This window comes from Dendrobium catenatum, unplaced genomic scaffold (genome assembly GCF_001605985.2).
Source record: "Dendrobium catenatum unplaced genomic scaffold, ASM160598v2 fragScaff_scaffold_456, whole genome shotgun sequence".
Taxonomy (NCBI): domain Eukaryota; kingdom Viridiplantae; phylum Streptophyta; class Magnoliopsida; order Asparagales; family Orchidaceae; genus Dendrobium; species Dendrobium catenatum.
The window spans coordinates 1050587-1070457 of record NW_021318918.1 but is presented as its reverse complement, the minus strand read 5'-3'; the positions used below and the strand labels follow the sequence as shown (position 1 = coordinate 1070457).

Below are 19871 nucleotides of genomic sequence, written 5' to 3'. Positions count from 1 at the left end.
GTTTGTTCAGCAACAATACTAACAAAATACATTTTGGTTGCAATGGAAGGTTATATTTGTATAGATTGCTGTCAAGACAGGCGTTCCGGCTTTATCAACTTTTCATTTTCATTTACTATACAAGTCTCTTTTTTTTTTTTCAATAACAGTAAATGTGCATGATAGCTAGTCAGCCGTTAAGGCACTCTTCTTGGTTTATTTTAATTCTCAGTTGCAGCTCTCAGAACACGAACATCAGAAATGGAAACTTACTCAGCTACTCTTTTAAACGTGCATACTAATCCAAGTTTCAAGAAATTCCATCAATTAACACTAAATAAATAAATAATTAATTAGATAAACATAAAATTCATCAGGAATTGACCTTCATCAGACAACTGGTTAAAAAATCCAACGTGACGCAGGGATGCCAGAGAACTGAACAGTTAGCAATCACCATTCTCAGAAATTCAAGATCATCAAGCTCATGTTCAATGCACACAATGCAGGCTCGAGGCAAGAGCCGTCAAATATACACATGCGGATTATGAAGGAAAAATGCCAAATCCCTGGTTCATATTGACTAAAGAAGTCGAAATCCAAAGCTCCGGGCCATTCAGCTGCTGCTCATTCTTTTAACAGCGTCCTCCCTTTCAGATTCCAATCATGCATTTGTATATCAGAGAGAAAAAAAAAAGTTAAAAGAACGGAATTAAACATCCTGAGTTCAAATAACTGGGGTTGCAAACATCCATAAGAGTGATGCAATGATTCTATAATTATGTTATAATGAAATTAATAATTAAAACAATGTTTGAAAAATAGGACCGATCAATAGGTTAACTTTAAAAACCGGTGTCACATCAAACTGGATGGAACTGACTACAATTACGGGTTCAAATGAATTACTGTTGAATTGGTAGAATTAACCAGTGCAAATAATGCAGTAATAAGCAGGATTGCTCAATAATATAAAGGCTGAAAATTTTATCATAAAATTTAAATATATAAATTTTATTGATTGAAAACTCCACAACCCTATTACTCGAAATAACAGAAATCAAAACCGGCTGCGCTCTCTCATGCGCAATTTCATCCACCCTTGCCCTTCACCCACGTTGGTGATCATCTCCCATTCTTGATGACGGCCACCCACACGCAATCCTCCTTGAACCACAATGTCTCTCCTTCATAGGTTCGTATTTTCATAAAACTATTAATTTATAATTATTGTAAATATTATTTGTATGAGCTATAATTATTTTTAGTAACATATTTTTATTATCACAATATTATTATATCATTATTACGCCATTTAGATTATATTTAAGTAATTTAAATACATATTATATTAACCTAATTAACCTTTGATCCAACCCCAATTAAACTATTGAATTTTAAACCATTCTCTTCTCATTCCATGCCTAATCTGATTTTCATGACTTCGAACAAATGTTTCAAACTGATAAGAATGCCTATAGCTTGCAATGCGATGGGTTTCATGCATCTAGATAAGCAACAATGCCTTATTTTACTCGTAAACACGTTAATGAACTTCGCATACTTGGGGGAAGCTCAGCTTGATCCAGTGTTAATGGAGACATTACGGTAAAACTCAATCGAAATGCTGCTGCTGCTGCTGCTGCTAGTAGCAGTGGTTCCAATCGTTGATTGTGGAGATCCTAGAAAAGTTGAGTTTGTCCTGCCTTTTGGAAAGACTCCTGGATGGAAAAAAAATCCAAATCATTGGTATAGAGAAGGAGAAAACTTATAATTAAAATTAAAATAACAAATAGACAGTTTTCAAAAGGACTTCCTGCTAAAACACGTAAGATGCAAGCTGGTTCATGCATCAAACAAATCACAATAGACATCTGAACACTTGTTTTTGTTGTTAAATAGAATGAAAGGTGCAATCAATAGATATGATTGTACTAATATTGAAATGAATATTCAATGGGTTTGGTGCAGCATGAATTTGTACTAGATTACAACTAGCATCGAGAAAAAAAAAATCAAATAATTCAATAGACTTGAGCACTTTGACAAAAGACAAACCTGGACATTTCAGCATAAACGTATAAATGAATAAGAATCTAAGCCTCCTAAAATAATATAATATTTGAAGAAATGCACTAGATAAAGGGCTTACCATGAAAGGTGCTATTCAAGTAAATGCATGTTCTTCTTGACCTTATTCATCTTAAAACTATCTTAACTACATAAAAGTCAAATTTAATATTTCCTCTATTTTCTGAAATAATTTAGATCATTCTTAAATGCCTCATTTTGTGCCCTTTAAGGGTCAAACTGTACCTTTCATGTCAAGAAATGTGCCATCACTATATAATCATACATGACAAAAAAATAAAAAATATATATATAATCATACATGACAGTGTATGTACATAGCCATCTAGCAAGTTCTAAAAGAAAACTCGGCCCGAATGTTCTCACCCCTAACAAAGAGCACTCATGAGAAAAGAAATCAACAAAGATAATTTTATTTGTTTAACTGCATAACTTATTAATTATAATTAGCAATTCAAAAACAAGAAATAAATTTTGGTTTTATCCCCACCCACCCCCCGGCGATGGCAGAGTTTTGTATTAAAAACTCTAACAGTTTCTAGTTGACTGAAAAATTGAATATATGCTATGCTATGCAGTGTTATTTTAAATAATGCTTCTACAAATACTGCCTCTATCAATTTCCTACGGAATCATTTGAATTTGAAAGATAGCCTCCTTTGTCAAAGTGAATTCCTTCATATTATATGTTGTGCACATATTGTTAATCTCATTGTTCAGAAGGATTTGAAGGAAATTAATTATTCTACCTTAAAGGTGAATGAGAGCATCAAATATGTTAAAGGCTCTCAAGCAAAAAACAAAAATTATGTGAATGTGTTAGGCAAAATTGTCTTGATGGTACGAGAGGATTGAGACAATATGTACCTACAAGATGGAATTCAACATTTATTATGCTTGAGAGTAGGGGTGTCAAAATGGATCGGGTTCGAGTCCAACCCCAATTGACCAAAGTCCAAATGATTTGACCCTAACCCGACTTGATTTTGCAAACGGATCGGAAATCCGAACCAGACTGATGTGGGGCCCATAAACTTTTCTGCAAATCAAAAAAACCTTTTAGCTCTCCTATGGGGCCCAGGACCTCCTTTATCACCTATAGAAGAAGATGATTTGGAGGGAGCTCTTGGGGAAAGATGTGAGGGGCATTTATTAAGGGATTTAGGCTGATTCGAATTCAAAATAAGGAGGGAAGTATGAATGTCTATATGGGGGTTAATAGGGTTGTTTTATTTTATCATGTTATGTGTGTTTGTTATAGTTTTCTTTGGAATTGTTCCTAGCGGCAACTAGGGTTTGTGGAGAGTTGATCTACCTCTCGAATAGTAGATCAACTTGTATTTTGGTTTGTTGTGCTGAAATAAACATCTATCGCTGATTTTTGTTGTGTTTTATCTTGTTCTTGTTGTTTTTGTAGTGTTGAGGAAAAATTCATATCAAATTAGTATCAAAGCACATTTTTGGGACCTATTGTGCCGAAAAAAGTGGATGCTTTGGAGGAGAAACTAGAAGGAGAAGTTGGTCAATTCAAATCTGAGGTTAAAGAAAGGATTTTATACATGAAAAGAAGGTTTTCTAATCTAGAGGATATGATGAAGAAAATATTAGAGCTTCACACCGAACCGACAACATTAGAGGCGAACGCACCGGCAGGTGACCAAAGAAGTGGGGGAAACCCCAATATTGGCACAATGAGGGATGATCGAGAGGCAGAAATCTTGGGCGATAGGGAAAATATGCCACTTCAACCGATAACTAGAAGGGGAATGGGTGAAGGATATAGCATAAGGAAAATTGATAGGAAGAAATAAGAATGGCTGATTTTGAGGAAGAGGATATCTATGAAAGAAGGGGTGGGAAAGAACAATGGAGAGATCACAATAATCGCTATATGGGAGGAGTAGGAGGTGGAAGGGAAAATTGGAACGGAGGGGATCCGAGAGAGAAAAAACGGATGATACCCGTTTTTAAAAAGGGAAGATGCTCATGGGTGGACCTATAGAGTGGATAGATACTTTGTAGTGAATGGGCTGACGGAGAAAGAGAGACTCATGGAGGCAAGTTTATGCTTGGAGGGGAAAGCCTTGTCTTGGTATCAGCGGAGAGACGTGAGAGAACCAATTCGATCAAGGAGAGAGTTCAAATATAGTTTATTAGAAAATTTTCAAAACCAGTTGGGAAAAGAAGACTTCTACGAGCAATTATTTGCTCTTGTTCAAGAAGAGATAGTGATGGATTATCGGGAGAGGTTTAAGTACCTTTCTAGCCGATTGAGGAAGCTTTCTGAGCAGTGTTGGAGGGGAATTTCAAGAAGGGACTCAAGCCAGAGGTAAGGGCTGTTGTCCGGTTATCAAGACGACAAGGGTTGGGGGAGGGCTATGGAGCTAGCCCAATTGATGGATGACAAAAACTCACTTGAGAGAAGTAACAAGGGCAACAATTTGGGAGCTTCATATCAGACGACGACTACTTTTATGGCACAAATTGTGCCCATTTAGAGATAAGTAATCAAGGATAGGGGATTGGGAGCACGACCAGGGGGAAATTTCAAGCAGCTGACTGAGGACAAATAAGAGAAGAATTAGTGATAGTTCTGGTGGACAGTGAGGTAACCCACAACTTCATCTCCAACCAGGTTGTGGACCAATTGGGGCTTAACATAGTCGACACAGGCTGTTTTTGGGTGATGATGGGAACGGTGAAGATGGAGAAGAGTAGAGGCATTTGCTTAGGGTTGTTGGTGACACTGCAGAAGATCCAGTGAAGTAGGATTTTCTTCCCTTTGAGTTAGAGAGCACATATATAGTTTTGGGCATGAAGTGGTTACAAACATTGATAGAAACTAAGGTGGATGGGAAAGCATTGACTATGGAATTCATCTTGAGAGGGAGGAAGGTGAGAATAAGGGGGGATCCTAGTCTGTCGGTCCAAAACAAAAGTTTCTCTTAAGATCATGATGAGGGCAATCCAGGGAGTATGAATGGAATTCTTGGTGGAGCTCCAGAGCCTCGAGGGAGGGGGAGGAGGATGTATGAGGAAAGAGGAGGTTCCAGAGATAATCCAGCCACTCCATCAATTTAGTGAGGTGTTCCAGCTACCTCAAGTCCTACCTCCCCCAAGGGAGTATGAGCATGCCATCATCTTGAAGGAGGGGGTATCCCCAATTAGAGTTCGACTTTACCTCACAGGTTCAGAATGAACAAATTGGGAGACTAATCAAGATGATGTTGGGGTCCCAAATCATTCTTCCCAGTATTAGTCACTTCTCCAGTCCTATATTATTGGTGAAAAAGAAGGATGGTAGTTGGAGATTTTGTGTAGATTATGGAGTTCAAAATAAAGAAATTGTGTTGGATAAGTTTCCTATACCAGTCATTGATGTGTTGCTGGATGGGTTATATGGAGCGATGATATACTCCAAGATTGATCTAAAATCAAGATACCATCATATCAGAATGCAACCCACTGACATCCATAAGGCTGCTTTCAGTACTCATAAAGGTCACTACGAGTTTTTAATGATGCCTTTGGGCTTACCAAAGCTCCAACTATCTTCCAGTCGCTTATAAGAAGGTTTTTAAGCCCTACATCCACAAGTTTGTATTGGTTTTCTTCAATGACATTTTGGTGTATAGTCGATTTGAGGCAGAGCATGTGAAACGCATTAGTGCAGTAGCATATCGCCTACATTGGCTACCAACCTAAACCATCCATCCAATAGTTCATGTATTGCAATTGAAACAAGCCATTGGAGCCCATAAACTCTCGCCCACACTACCTACCACACTGTCAGAGGATATGGATATGATATTAGAACTACTGGGGGTAAAAGTGGTTCGCCAAAGAGACCCGGAGATCAGGGAGGTGCTGATCAAGCGGAAAGATATACAAGAATATGTGGCGACATGAGAGCCCTATAATACCATCCAGAAGCAGTTTCTCTCTTTCCACCTTGAGGACAAGGTAACTTTTCGAGAAAGGAGTATTGATATGGGGCCCACAAACATTTCAACAAATAAAAAAAAAATCTTTTCGCTCTCCTGTGGGGCCCAGGACATCCTTTATCACTTATTGAAGAAGAGGTTTTGGGGAAGCTTTTTAGGAAAGATGTGAGAGGCATTTATTAAGGGATTTGGCATGATTTGAATTCAAAATATGGAGGGAAGTAGAAAGGTTTATATGAGGGGTTAATGGGGTTGTTTTATTTTATCATGTTATGTGTGTTTGTTGTAGCTTTCTTTAAAATTTTTCCTAGCAGCGCCTAGGGTTTATTGAGAGCCGATCTACTTCTCGAATAGTCGATTAACTTCTATCTTGGTTTGTTGTGCTAAAATAAACATCTTTCTCGCTGATTTTTGCTGTGTTTTATCTTGTTATTATTGTTTATGCTAGGTAAAGGACAAATTCCTATCACGGATCGGACTCGCTGAGTTGTCGGGTTGACCCGACCCAACCCGCCAACCCGAACTCTAGTAGTAGCCATATCTGCGCTCAAGGGCTATTTGAGGCAACAGGCGCAACATCCGAGGAGATGAAGAGCGAAGAAGCTCGGACCTGTTCAGAACCCCGATCCAACAGGATCAACGTGGAGGAGGCGGCGAAGGATCTTGGACCTATTCAAAATTCCGTTCCAACAGGAATGTCGACACAAGGAGGCAAAGAAGCTTGCACCCATTCAGAACTTCGATCCGACAAGAGCAACGTCGGAGGCGGCAAAACAACAATGAATAAATGTAGAAGACTAGAAGACGAAAAGCAAACCCTAGACATGCATCCAAACAGGCCCACGCTAATAACGCTCTTGCATCCTTGTCCGCTCTCCAATTGCCCTACCTCAGTCGAGCTCTCCTTGTCTACTTTGTGGCTTTGTGCATTGCTCTTAGGTTGATTTCGGGTTTCCGAATCAACCCGAACCCAATCCGGTTTGATAAATGGGTCAGAAAATATAACTCGAACCCGACTCGTCAGGCAAACGAGTTAACCCGAACCCAAAATTTTTTGGGCCAGGTTTCGGGTCGGGTCAAATATTGCACCCTTACTTGACAGTGCAATTTATTATAGATGTGTTTTTATTCCAACTACATGTGATGTCCTTCCAGTGTTGAATCTGATAAGATGGTCAGCATTTGAAAATTCTTAGTACCCATTTATGAGATCACTTGTGTCTTTGGAACCAAATTTCCAACTATAAATCTCTATTTTCCCTATATCTCTACTGCATATGCAACTTTAAGACATGAAATAACAAGTAGGCAATAATATATAAGAATGGCTATTGGCATGATTTTTAAATTGAGAAATATTGGTCAAACTTCAATGTTATCTTAGCTATTATTACTGTCGTTCTTAATCAAATTTATAAATTTAACTTTATTGGATGTTATTATAAAATGTTTTATAGTAGAGATTATGTTTGTGAGAATACAAAAGTGAGGGAGAAGTTTTTCATACTATTTGCAAACCATTCAAAATAAACAACCAAACTTCATCCTCAAATGCATCAGTAGCAATTCAATATACTCAAAACTCTCCTTCAACCAGCCAATCTTCAACAACTATAAAATCACAATTTATGCAGGTGACATTTTATAAATTGTGTTGGTTTCTTATTTTAGTCTCTACCAATTAATTACTAAAGTTTGTATGCATGCAACATATGTGTAAACATTCGTACAAGATTATAATTTTTTTTCAAGTAGAGATTACGATGCCTAGAAAGTATGAATATGAAATATACTTAGATGAGCCCAAACTTGATAGAAAAAATGAATTAGATATCTTAGAAAAGTCGAAAGGTAGTCAGTATAGATTTCCCAAAGTTTAAATTATGGCTCATGATATTTTATGCATTCCAATTTCTATCGTGACTTCTGAAAGTGTTTTTAGTAATAATTCTAGAATTCTTAATCAATATCGAAGTGCTTTGAAACATGATAGTGATGAAGCTTTGGCCTACGCTAAGGATTGGTTGTATGGTGATCAAGATAATACATCTAATTAGTTGCAATTTTACTTCTATAGGTCGTTAAAATATTTTCTTACTTTTCTTAAAGATATAAGAGATTCTAAGCTCGATGTTATTACAAAAAATATCATGGGCTTAGGTTTCAATGACTAAGCAGTTTAGTTTAATTTCGCATAGTGCATGATGATTTGGTGCATGTGTATATCAATGTTAAAGTGCTTAATTAATTGGTATGTCATATTTTCAAGAGATTTCATGTATTGTACTCTCAATACATTATTTTCAAGACTTTTAAAGAAAAACAAAAAAGAATTTTAATCATAAGAAACTGAATTGAATAGAACGAACGAACATTTGATTAATTCTATTTTGAAGTATAGCTCGGTCTATTTGTTTTTTTTTTGGTCTATTTGTTTTTTTTATATATTATACATACCAAATCAAGCAGATTAGTTAATATGTAAACTAAAATGATCAAACTAATTCAATGATCTTTATAGACATAAAACAAATGTTCCTGAGGATAGCATAATACAAAAACTTAGGTATTAGAAAATGTTAAATCATCGTCATCATTATTAGCTTTATTCCAATTATTTGGGCTCAACCTTAAAAATGTTTATTCTCCCTTCATCTTAATTGAGTGTTGCATGAAAAATTGAACACTCCAACTTGGTTGCAATATAACATAGACTTTTAATCACTCTTTGTAAAGGCCCTGAAACAGTTAATATAATTTGCAGTTCCTTAGTTATATTAGAAATCATTTGACCATCCGTTTAATATAACAAATAAAAAATTTATTTTTATTAATGTTTTCATACATCCATCATAATACTTTAATTTTTGAAATGCTTAATTTCTCTACTACTGACTTAGTTATTCTCTAACAATCAAATCAATATAATATAATAAGTATAATTGCATGTGTATAAGCATATCTTTCATGTCTACAATGATATTCTTTAGTTTATGTGATATTCTCTTATAAAATAATCATATTAAGGCACTTTTAAACCTATCTATCCTCAGCGCTAAAAATTATAATCCTTGCCTATAGCCTCATTTGTAATATAATGCATCCTAGATATGAGAACATATCATGCATAGGTATCACTTTTATCTTCTAATAAAATCAATTGATGATTAGTTATCTCACCAGTACTAAAATGCATATCATAAGTTCAATCTTTATCCTAATAATTATAGCCATATATCTTATAAACACTTTCACAGACTAGTTTTCTACGTATTTAATCTATTACAAGCCTATTGCCAAAGGACCACCCTTTGACTATCGTTTAAGCATGTTTATAATAGAGGTAAGGTTATAAGATCATAAAACTCAAAATTGATCAAACAATCACATATCAAAAGAAAATAGCTTAAAGTACAGGTCAAATTATAGATAAAACAGCTACTATGAATAATAATCTACAATTTCTGGCAATTTTTCATATGGCAATGGAACACAAAAACATTTTCATGATGTCAGATGTCAATTTGCACAGTGCATAAGTTCAATGGAGAATAAAGGACTCCCAAATATGCCCAACTCCAAAATCAAAACCTCTTTCATATAAGCCATCAACATGAGCCATAGATCAACAAGTTGGTGTTGGCTTTGTAAATCTTTTTACCCCAGATATTTCTAATGATTATTGCGGGATTTGTATACTCTACATTGCCCAAGTTATTTTGCAAATCTTTTGCCCACTTTGCCATTTTGTTTTTCGCCACTTTACTTTGTATTAGAAATGCCCAAAACTCTATGATTTATTTTCACCACTTTATTTTCTTAAGATACTACTCTCAGTGACTCGGAGATAATGAAATTTCACTCTATCCTTTCAATTTTTTATTGCATATACATCATAACATTCTCATTTTCATCACACTCAAAAAGTGTTTTTAAAGAAAAAACATCTTAAATGGGTGAAATTATCAATCATGGTGTGATAAATAAATATGATGTAGCACAAAAAACCTCCTACAGTACAAACTATACGAACCACAATAAGCAAAAGCAAGAAAAAAGAAAATAAAATCCTAATCAAGACCTTTTAAATTTATGTGCTGCATGCTTGAAATGAGAGAGTATGTTCAGTAATTTTAATTTTTTGAGTACTCGTAAAGGTTGAAAATTTGAGTTTCATAAGTTTGAACTTTTGAATTTTCATAATCCAAAATTTCAAATTTTTTAGACTAAAGTATCAAAATTGTCGGAAAAATATGTAGATTTAAGTGGAAAATAATTAATTGAAATAATTTAAATCAATTAGCCACTTCCCACTCTAGAGCGGTAGGCAACCATATGATTAGAGTGGAATATATAAAGTATATCTACCTCCTCTTTTCTCCTCCACTTATTGGTCAACTATAATACCTTTCACCTCTCTTTGCATTTGAATTTTCTCTGTTTGTAATAGTACCATATATCATGTGCTGGAAGAAAATCAACGGATTCAAAATTGATGATGTTTTGCTAAAATTTGAGTTTTTTTATCGTGGAATAAGTTTGGTGGCCGATTTCTCAAAGGGGGAATCTTATGGTGGCATTGATCCTCTACTACTTAGGTGAGTAGTTATTTATTTTCATTTCTAATTCTACTAGAATCTTACTGTAGAACCCTACTAATATTATCCCACTACACTTCTGTACAGTAATTCCCCAAATTCTAACAACTAAAAATCCCATCAAAACCTCATTGGGGGCTATCAGCCATAGATGTAACAAATAAGACATAATCCTATTAGACAAACGGGTGTCTTAAAAAACTTCAAAATTTCCTAAAATCTCCAGAAAAAATCTAAACATACCCCTCTATTAAATCTAGGAGATTTTAGTCCTTGATTCTAACACCAAACCTATCCCCTCAAGTCATAAATAATACATAGGGCTATCAGGTCAAAGTGGTTTCATAAAGACCTAGTCTTATTCCAAACCCCATGAAAACTCCTAAAGCCCTTGAAATTTTATGAAACACTCCAAATCAGATCTACACATGTTACTTAAAATATTCTCAGTGTTACCTAGCCCAGAGGTTTCATATAATCTTTACACCAAGACCTTAAACTTTCATGAAACTTGTTAGCATATGTTGGCCTAGGTTGAACCCTACTTGTAACATCTTTACTCCACTTATCCTACCATACTTCCAAAACCTATATAGCTTTTTTAACACTCTTGAAATGATTTTCAAACATATTGAAGCCAACATCCAAGATGCAACCATAGGCCACACCAAAAATTATACCTAACTCAAACCAAAAAATGTAGGATGTTATAGGAACTATAATTGAACTTGCATCAATTTCAATATGGCATTAGATGATAGAACAATTTTTTGTGTTGCTTTGCATTGGTAGCCACAAAAGTAGTAAGAGTTGTTCATATTTGTATAATGAGATCTAAGACAAAAGTTAGCATTAAGCAGCAAAGTTGACCATAAAGAGACAAAAAACTACAACATTAGAAGAATTACTTGTGATCTCAAATAGAAAGTCTTCACTTCTCTTCTAATGTTGCAGTTATATATCTAACTTTATAGCAAAATTTGTTCAATTTGACAAACATTGTTGCTCAGGTTGCTATCATTGGTAGAAACCAATATTAACTACTGATCTCCTACTTTAATTTTTACCTGCCTATCAAGAATTTCAGTTGCAAAATAATTTAAAGTGCCAATTTCATACTAAAAATTTTCCCTATTTATATACTGATCTCAAATAGCAAGGCCTGACTTTTCTTCTAATGTTGTAATTCTATATCTCACTTTATAGAGAAATTTGTTCAATTTGACAAACCTTGTTGCTCAGGTTTCTATCATTGGTATAAACTAATATCAAGTGCTGATCTCCTACTTTATATTTTACTACCTATCTATCCAGGATTACAGTTGCAAACCCATATCAAGTGCCAATTTCATACTTAAATTTTCCCTAACACATGGCTTCCAACTGTATCCAGAACCATGAAATATCATACATTTGATCTAAATTGTTTTCACATACCAAAACTAGAGAATATCTTTCTTTTACCATTCCTATCATACTAGGCAATCACCTCAAAAGACACAATATGGAAGATGCCTCCAAATGGACAGAAGCATATCTTCTGTAAATAGCTAAAATACCTAGCATCAGGGTAGTGATACATTAAAAAGGTAGAAAAATCCTTCCCTTTGCCTCTTTCTTTGTGAGTCTCCACCAACTCAACCTATTTTAAGGATGAATCAACTAGTTATGTAAACATTATACAAGGGTGTCGGTAAAGGTAAAAAATCTAGGTTCTAACTCTTGCTTAGGTTTCGCATTTGACAAACTTGACTTTAAATAAATTGAAACACTCATGCATCCTGAAAAGTGACTTCTGTAGTGTATTGTAGCAAAAGAAGAATTGATTTGTTTGTATAAATCAAGAATTAATGCATCTCATGTTAAAAAAAAAATGCCATTCAAACATCACAGTTAAATAACCCAGTATTCTTTCCAAATCTAAAGAAACAAAAAATAGAGAACACTAATCAATTATAAGCATAGACTAGCAAAATAATGGATGATGTTTACCTTGCCAAAAAATTACAATGCAGAAAATAAGAGAAACAACCAGCGCAAAAGTGTTTCCAGCAGAAGATGAAGCTGATTTCCCATTTTTTATTTTTTTCAATATCTTCATTCTATCAGCCTTAGCCTTCTTCAGCATCGCAAGCTCAGAAATCTCCCTTACGAGCTTCTGGTCAGCAAAATCCAGTGACAGAGGGCGGGGAGGGCGGGGAGGCTTGGGAGGTTTCTTACATCCTTTCTTCTTAGGATTCTCAGCTCCCACAACCTTTTCAACCTTCTCGTCCCCTACAACCCTTTTATTCACTAGCAAAGCCTCCCCATTCTCCAGCCGAACCTCAGCACAATCATGCAACTTATTCTCAAACCCCAAAGCTTCCTGGCTTCTAATTGACCGGTCACAGACAACAAAGCCACTCCATACCTCACACAACGAATTCTTCCCTTCTCCGACATTGTGCATATTCTCAATGGCAGTATTAGTGGAACTTGCCATATCAATCACAATATCTATTTCTCCTCCACTCGGCATATTCACAACCAGTTAACGAAAAAGCTCCTGCCTCTCAAAATGTACAAAACTTATATTTCTTTCAAAACGCAATGAAAAAATGGAATTTTTTGCCAAAAGACGCCATGGTATGCGTACCCCCTCCCATTGAAAAGTACAGGCTCAGCAGATACAAATTGAATAAAGAAACCTATCGAAAAAAAATTCAAACAAACAATCAATCAGCCAACAGGAATAAATAAATAAATACGATTTCTCAAAAAAGGCATAAAAATCAATAACATTAAGTCAAATGCCAACATGTAACTCGAGAGATCCAAGAAAACCCTCAAACTCCATCACACCGACATCGAAACCAACTGTGCAAACTAACTTACGCTGGACAACACCGAATCTAAAATTCACGCCGATGTTCAGAAGCAAACCCTAAAAAACGAAACGAAGAGCCCACTCCATTTCAAAAGTAGGAGATCAGAAGCATTTATTAGTGTTGCACAACAGAGACGAACCCTTGGCTTGTAGATTCGGCTTGAAGCCTTCAACCAACAACCCAAGCGCGATACGGGCTATGAAACCAACGGAAAAATAAAAAAAATAACAAAACAACAACCCAAGCGCGAAAAATAAAAATTAAGAGCAATAGGCCAATTTTTTTCCGTAAAATATAGCTCAATTAAATTAAGATAAAATATCAAACAAATTTATTTAATCCTAAAATTCGTGTTTAATTTTAGCATAAGCAAGTGTATTTGATGTTTTACCTCAATTTAATTGAACTAATTTTTGTCAGAAAAAAAAACATATTGCTTTTGAATTTTATTATTATTAATATTTTCTCACTTGGGTTGTTGAATTCAAATTTATTCCTAGATGATACCTGAGTTATTAACTTGTTAGCTCTATGTGCATGATCTAAGAAGTTGTGTAAGAATGGAGAAATAAAGAGAATAATCCACTAGTTCAAATGACTTTCCTGCAAATATATACTAATATTATAAAACGGGCTTGAGTTTCTACCCATATCAAATCTTAGCCTTTCATTTTTTTTCAAATATTATCATGTCCATTAATTTTATTATGAATAATTTATAAAATTAAAAATATCTTAAATGTGCAATTATAGGTTAAAGCATTAATTAGTTTAAATGACTATTAATGTATTAAGCGAGTTCTTACCCTCCATGATTATTTGTATGCTTCTCGTCCGATTTGACAAGAAGCTCTTCTTCTTAGCAGCTTTTGGGTTTCGAATGCTTCTCCATTGTTTCGACTCTTCATAGTATGGTTCTTTTACCGAAAGCAACTCACTCTTCTTCCCCACTCTGTCATCTTCATGTTCGCATTGTTTAAGTCCTTTTCAGTTATAACCCATCGTCATAAATTATTGTTCTTCATCTTCGTTTAGCTCATTCACTATCTTTTCGCATCCTATCAGTTACGATGCTCGTTACCCTTTGTATACCCTAAGCTTCTATCGACATCTATTGCTCGCTAAACATTTTTAGAATCGTAATCGAATACATTCAAGTGAAAATGAAGAGGTAAATGGAAAGATCAATCGTTTGAAGTGAAATTGATGTCTACACCTATAAATTGTCGTAAGATCCTTAAATTTCCTATTTACCCTCCTCTATGGTCTTCTTCACCTAATGTGAAATATTTTTTTCTCAGTAGTGTAGGCTTCCTATTAATACAATAAGGCAGAACTCTTCTCCTTATCCACCAATTGATTCAATGGTTCTAACATAAGCTCGAGCCAATTTGATAGTGAAAAGTTGCTTCTCATGTAATAAATATATCATTAAAAAAAAGTAACAATAAGATGAACATAAGGTTGGTTGATAGGAGTTTACATAAGAGAACTAACGCACAAGTTCCTTCAGATTAAAGTTTGGCTTGACTCATGTTATAGAATTTTAGTTTGTGTCACAGACTTTTAACTTGTGAATTCAAAATGCTAACATGGAGAAACTATCAAAAGCTTAAAAAATGTGTTACTTTTTTATGATGTGAAAACTAGCAGTTCCCTGACATTATTTTCTTGTTAAAATTGATTGAGATGAACTACTCATAATTTTCTTGTTAAAATTGTTTGGGAAGAATTACTCATTTCAAGTTATATTTTACTTGTTTTCTTGCTTTAATTTTATTTTAACTTTTTGAAAGAGCATACATTTTGTATAAAAAGTGTTGTAAGGTTATAGTATGAACACACATGAATTTTTGTGATCTTGAATGTTTGGTAAATTTTAAAGTAGTTTAGAAGCTAGAAGTTTAGAAAAAATTTAGCCTATGCAAGGTTTCACTTAGTATGGACATAATTGACTTTCTCTTTCTCCTACATGTTATTTAATCTTATATATGATAAACTTTTATATAGGCATACAAATGTTAACTTCTTTTTGTGCATATGCATATAATCAACTTTCATTTGTGCATATACAAATGTTAACTTCTTTTTGTGCATATGCACTATGGTTTCTAGGATATATCTATCCATCACTATATTCAATTATGCTAATCCTTTTTCTCATCTAATTCCCACGCCCAATGAGAGTAGTATATTAGGTTCATTCCATAGGCTCTATTTATTTGTAGGATTATTTCTAACCTATGCAGAGCCTTCTATAACCTCTAAAGGTATAAGTCATTTATGTTTAATGCAATTCATTTGGCCTTTACTAATTTGTTATATAAGAACATTCTATTACTCAGTAATTTAATTGCTTGACTTCTTCTAAAAAACTATTATGAAACTCCAGTCATTATTGACTTCTATACCAACCACTCCTAAGACGAGTTCCCTTTTTGAGCTCATGAGATTGCATCCTCTTCATACTATTCAATTTAAGATGCATTTACACAATGAACAATTAGTCTTCTCCATCGATAAGGTACTTTACTGTTTTTTTTTTTATATATATATAACAATGTTTGATTTAATCAATTTTGATGCAAGGAAAAACACCAGAATCAAAATCACTCAAAGTTAATCTTATAATTAGTTACATTCATTCTTTTGCATGATATATAGGTGTTATTTATTAAGTAAAAAGATATATAAGGAGTTAAGAGAGAGAGAATGGCAAAGAAAATAATCTTATGTCTGTTTTTTATATCTTTATATTCTCATTTAGTTATATTTTTTTAATATTTAAATATATAAGCCCTTATGTTATCTCATATCATTCCTTCGACTTATGTTGCTTGCTTTACTACTAACTAGCCCAAATATTTTTTTTATCTACAAATTGGGCCATTCAAATTTCTATTGTGTAGATTCTTATTCCTTGTATGGTTAATTTTGTGTTACAACATTTTCAACATTATGATTTGAGATGTTATGAGACATCCACGATGTACTATAAATTTTTGTACTAGAAAACAACTATATAAATCAACAAAAAAGCTGTCCTAAATAAAGCCTAAGTATATTTTTGTTTGCTTCTTCTATGACATGATTGTACTATCTTCATTCATTTCTAGCAACATGCACTTTTTGTATGAGTATTTATATTAGTGAGAATAGATGCTCAAAGTTCTAAAATGATTCACTAAATTCAAAAAAAAATCCAAGAATAACATGTTGACTATTTATTTATAAGGATGGGAGAGTTGTAGGGAATAGTACATCAATAAATGAATAAAAAAAGCTACATTATTCAATAACTCAACAAGGCACCCTAGACATATGTCACACTCTAGTTAGCTAGAGGGGGAATTACCTTTCTTGAATTTAATTTATATGTCTATGGTTGAGCTCAATAATGTTGACTGCATATAGGGGAGTAAATCTATGTGAATCGCATGGAGAGTCCTACATAGTGATAGCTAAGGCGACTGTCTCCCTAGAATTATTTGTGAGCTGCGTTAGAGCTCTATGGTGCCTTGCTAAGAGAGGTGAGTGAGCTTAGTTTTTGAAGTTGATGAGCTATAAGATTGATAGAATATGATTGGGCAAGTTGTGGTCTTTTGAGTAAGAGTCTCTCCTGTAGTTGAAGTGGTAAGCTAAATCAATAGTACTCCACCATGAAGAATGGCAAGTTCTTCGTGGAGGGGGCAAGTTTCATGCCTCAGAATTAAATTTTGAGAAAAAAATTATTTTATAGTTTTAATCATTTACAAGAGCTTCTACAAATAATCAATACAACTCAACATCCAACAAAAACAATTAAATATCATACACCTTGAAATATTTCACTATATTTATTTATCAAAATCACATTTACAATAGTTATGAGATCACTAACAATCAATAAGTCTATCAGTAGCTTCTGACTACAAAGGAGTAAAAGAAATATATAACAAAATCAAAAGGAGAACCTGAAGATCTTAATTGGTTTCCCTCTGCATGATCTTGACTCCTTCCTTAACATGAAATCAATAAAACTACATAATGAGTTTACAAAGCCCAACATAAACTCAAAACCAACTATAACTTTCAATAAAAGTTGTAAGGAATTAATATGCATGCTTATCTCACTCAATAGAATCAATACTATTCAATATCGTCAATGTTCAGTAATCACTAGTATGTTCAATATGATCAATAACAAAAAAATGAGAAGCAAAACTCTTAAATCCATAAATCAACAACAAGTGTAAAAATGTTAATACATCTAAAATCAATAAATTAGTTATCAATGAATCAGCACTGTAGCATGAACATAAATATTTGAATGTTATCAGTCTTGCTAATCTTATCAATTATATATTGTATGAAATTAAAAGATGTAATGCACACACATTTCTCTACGTATCTTTCAATGATATCAATGTTATCAATGCTATTAATGCTACAAATACTATCAATGATGTCACTGCTATCAATGCTTTAATTCCACATATGTATTAGTATATGATTCAGTAAGGCTGGACATTCTTCTTTGAAATAGCATTTCATTTTAAGCTAATTGGAAACAAATTTAATCAAATTAAACTCCAATTTGGTTCAAATTCAACTCAACCTGTCTAGCCTGCTTCAAGTTTAATATTTTTAATCTATTCAAAATCAAACAAAATCAGCCTAATGTCTGATATCTACTCATATTTGCCTCTTTTCCTACTTAGGATTTAAATAATATTTCACGCATATATGGATTTGGAATAAGGTGATATGAGGGTTAAGTGATTCGATTTCTTTTTTGAAGCATCCATTTAGGCACTTCCTGGCATTCGAGCGTGAGAGACGCTGAAGCAAAAGGAGTGTGTGTGATTCATCTTGGCAAAAATAAAAGAGGGAGAGTGCAAAGCACTATGCAACATGTGGAAGAGGAGAAATTATTTTGTGCAGAATACAGACATACTCTACATCTAGATTTTAATTAAATCTTGGCGCGTGGGGTGGAGTAATGAATATTCAATTGGATATCATTTTTTATTTATGTTTTGTTAGCCTAACAGACCCAAACTAATCCTGAGGTTAAAATTTTTAATTTATAGGAGTTCAAAAGCTCGGAGCTAGGTTAATTTACTTTTAATCTTGACATTTCACTTTTGACTTTCTCTCTTCTTTGATATTCCAAACACTTTAGTATAAATAGGTGCAATCCTTTGGCATTCTGGATGGTTCAAAACTTTATCTCCACATGCATGCAGGTGCAAGAACCTGTTATGCCTTTGATGCACTTTTGTTGCATATTTATAGATATTGATTCTGTGTTGGGTTCTTCTATTCTAAAAAACAGGTTGCATAGCTTTAAATTTTTTCTATTATTTTATTTTCATTTTAGCCTCATTTTAACTGTGCTTTAAGTGTGCATTCATTATAATTTTTCTTTCATGGTATTAGTTCATATATCAATTTCTTTAATTTTAAAAACTAGGTTGCATAGTAATAAAATATTTGACTATATTTTTAATGATGTTATTCAATGCTCTTTCTGTTGCAAATCTATTTTCATGGCTTATGTTTTGATGAATGACAAACACTATTTCTCTTGGACTTCTTGTTGCTTCGAACTTTTCAGGAATCGAAGATCGGAGGAACAGACAAAGCTAGTTCAGGAGTGCGTAGGTTTAGGGTTGTGTCAGTCTGTACTTTTTTCACTTATTGAGTCTACTTGTAAAGATCAAAGAGACTGATGCTAAGTAACCCTACACACACACACTTGAGAGACTTAGAATTTCTATTTTTACTCATATTGGTCAGGACGATTTTTTTATCGGTCTGGACGATCAGGCTTAAAACATAAAAGTCTAAATAAGGATTCTTAATTAAGGCAGCCGTCATTAACACATCGGCCTGGATGATACGTGTATCGGCCAGGACGATGAGCTCAAAATAGAACGAAGTTGCCGCCATAGACAATTAAGGTATACTGTATTTTTAAATTATCGGCCAAGACGATCATTGATCGGCCTGGACGATATTCACAAATTATGCCTTAATTGATCAGGAAATCAAGAGAGTAATTAAGGATGATTGATACGATCATATCGTCCTGGACGATCGCAGGATCAGCCAAGACGATCCAGTCAAAAACCTTAAGTTACTTCAGGACGATAAATATCGGCCAGCTCGTATCCAGGGCTATTCTCAGGACGATTTTCCCATGATTTGAACTGATCGGCCAGGACGATCGTGAGATCGGCCTAGACGATCCAGCCAATTTTCAATCGTCCAGTCCTGCATCCAGGGCGATACTCTGGCCGATCTTCTAAGTTTTGTACTGATCGGCCAGGCCGATGTCTATATCGGCCTCGACGATAAAGTCGACAACTTGCAATTAATGAGCTCCTTTGAAGCTCTTCTATTTAAGA

At 34.2% G+C, this 19871-nt stretch overlaps 1 protein-coding gene across 4 annotated transcripts; it reads right to left on the bottom strand.

The window, feature by feature from the left end:
• Positions 1 to 237: 237 nt before the first annotated feature.
• On the bottom strand, positions 238 to 13744 carry LOC110116102. 4 transcript variants are annotated; one of them, XM_020849571.2, is made up of 4 exons: positions 13619 to 13744; positions 12605 to 13299; positions 1544 to 1700; positions 238 to 629 (listed from the first exon to the last, which is right to left on the bottom strand). In XM_020849571.2, exons 2-3 carry the CDS (start codon positions 13128 to 13130, stop codon positions 1555 to 1557), a joined length of 672 nt encoding a protein of 223 aa, XP_020705230.1. In that variant the 5' UTR covers positions 13131 to 13299; positions 13619 to 13744; the 3' UTR covers positions 238 to 629; positions 1544 to 1554. The 4 variants fall into 4 exon arrangements, with proteins under 4 accessions (XP_020705230.1, XP_020705231.1, XP_020705229.1 ...); XM_020849572.2 differs by having other exon boundaries at positions 13535 to 13676; XM_020849570.2 differs by having other exon boundaries at positions 13487 to 13627.
• Positions 13745 to 19871: the final 6127 nt, after the last annotated feature.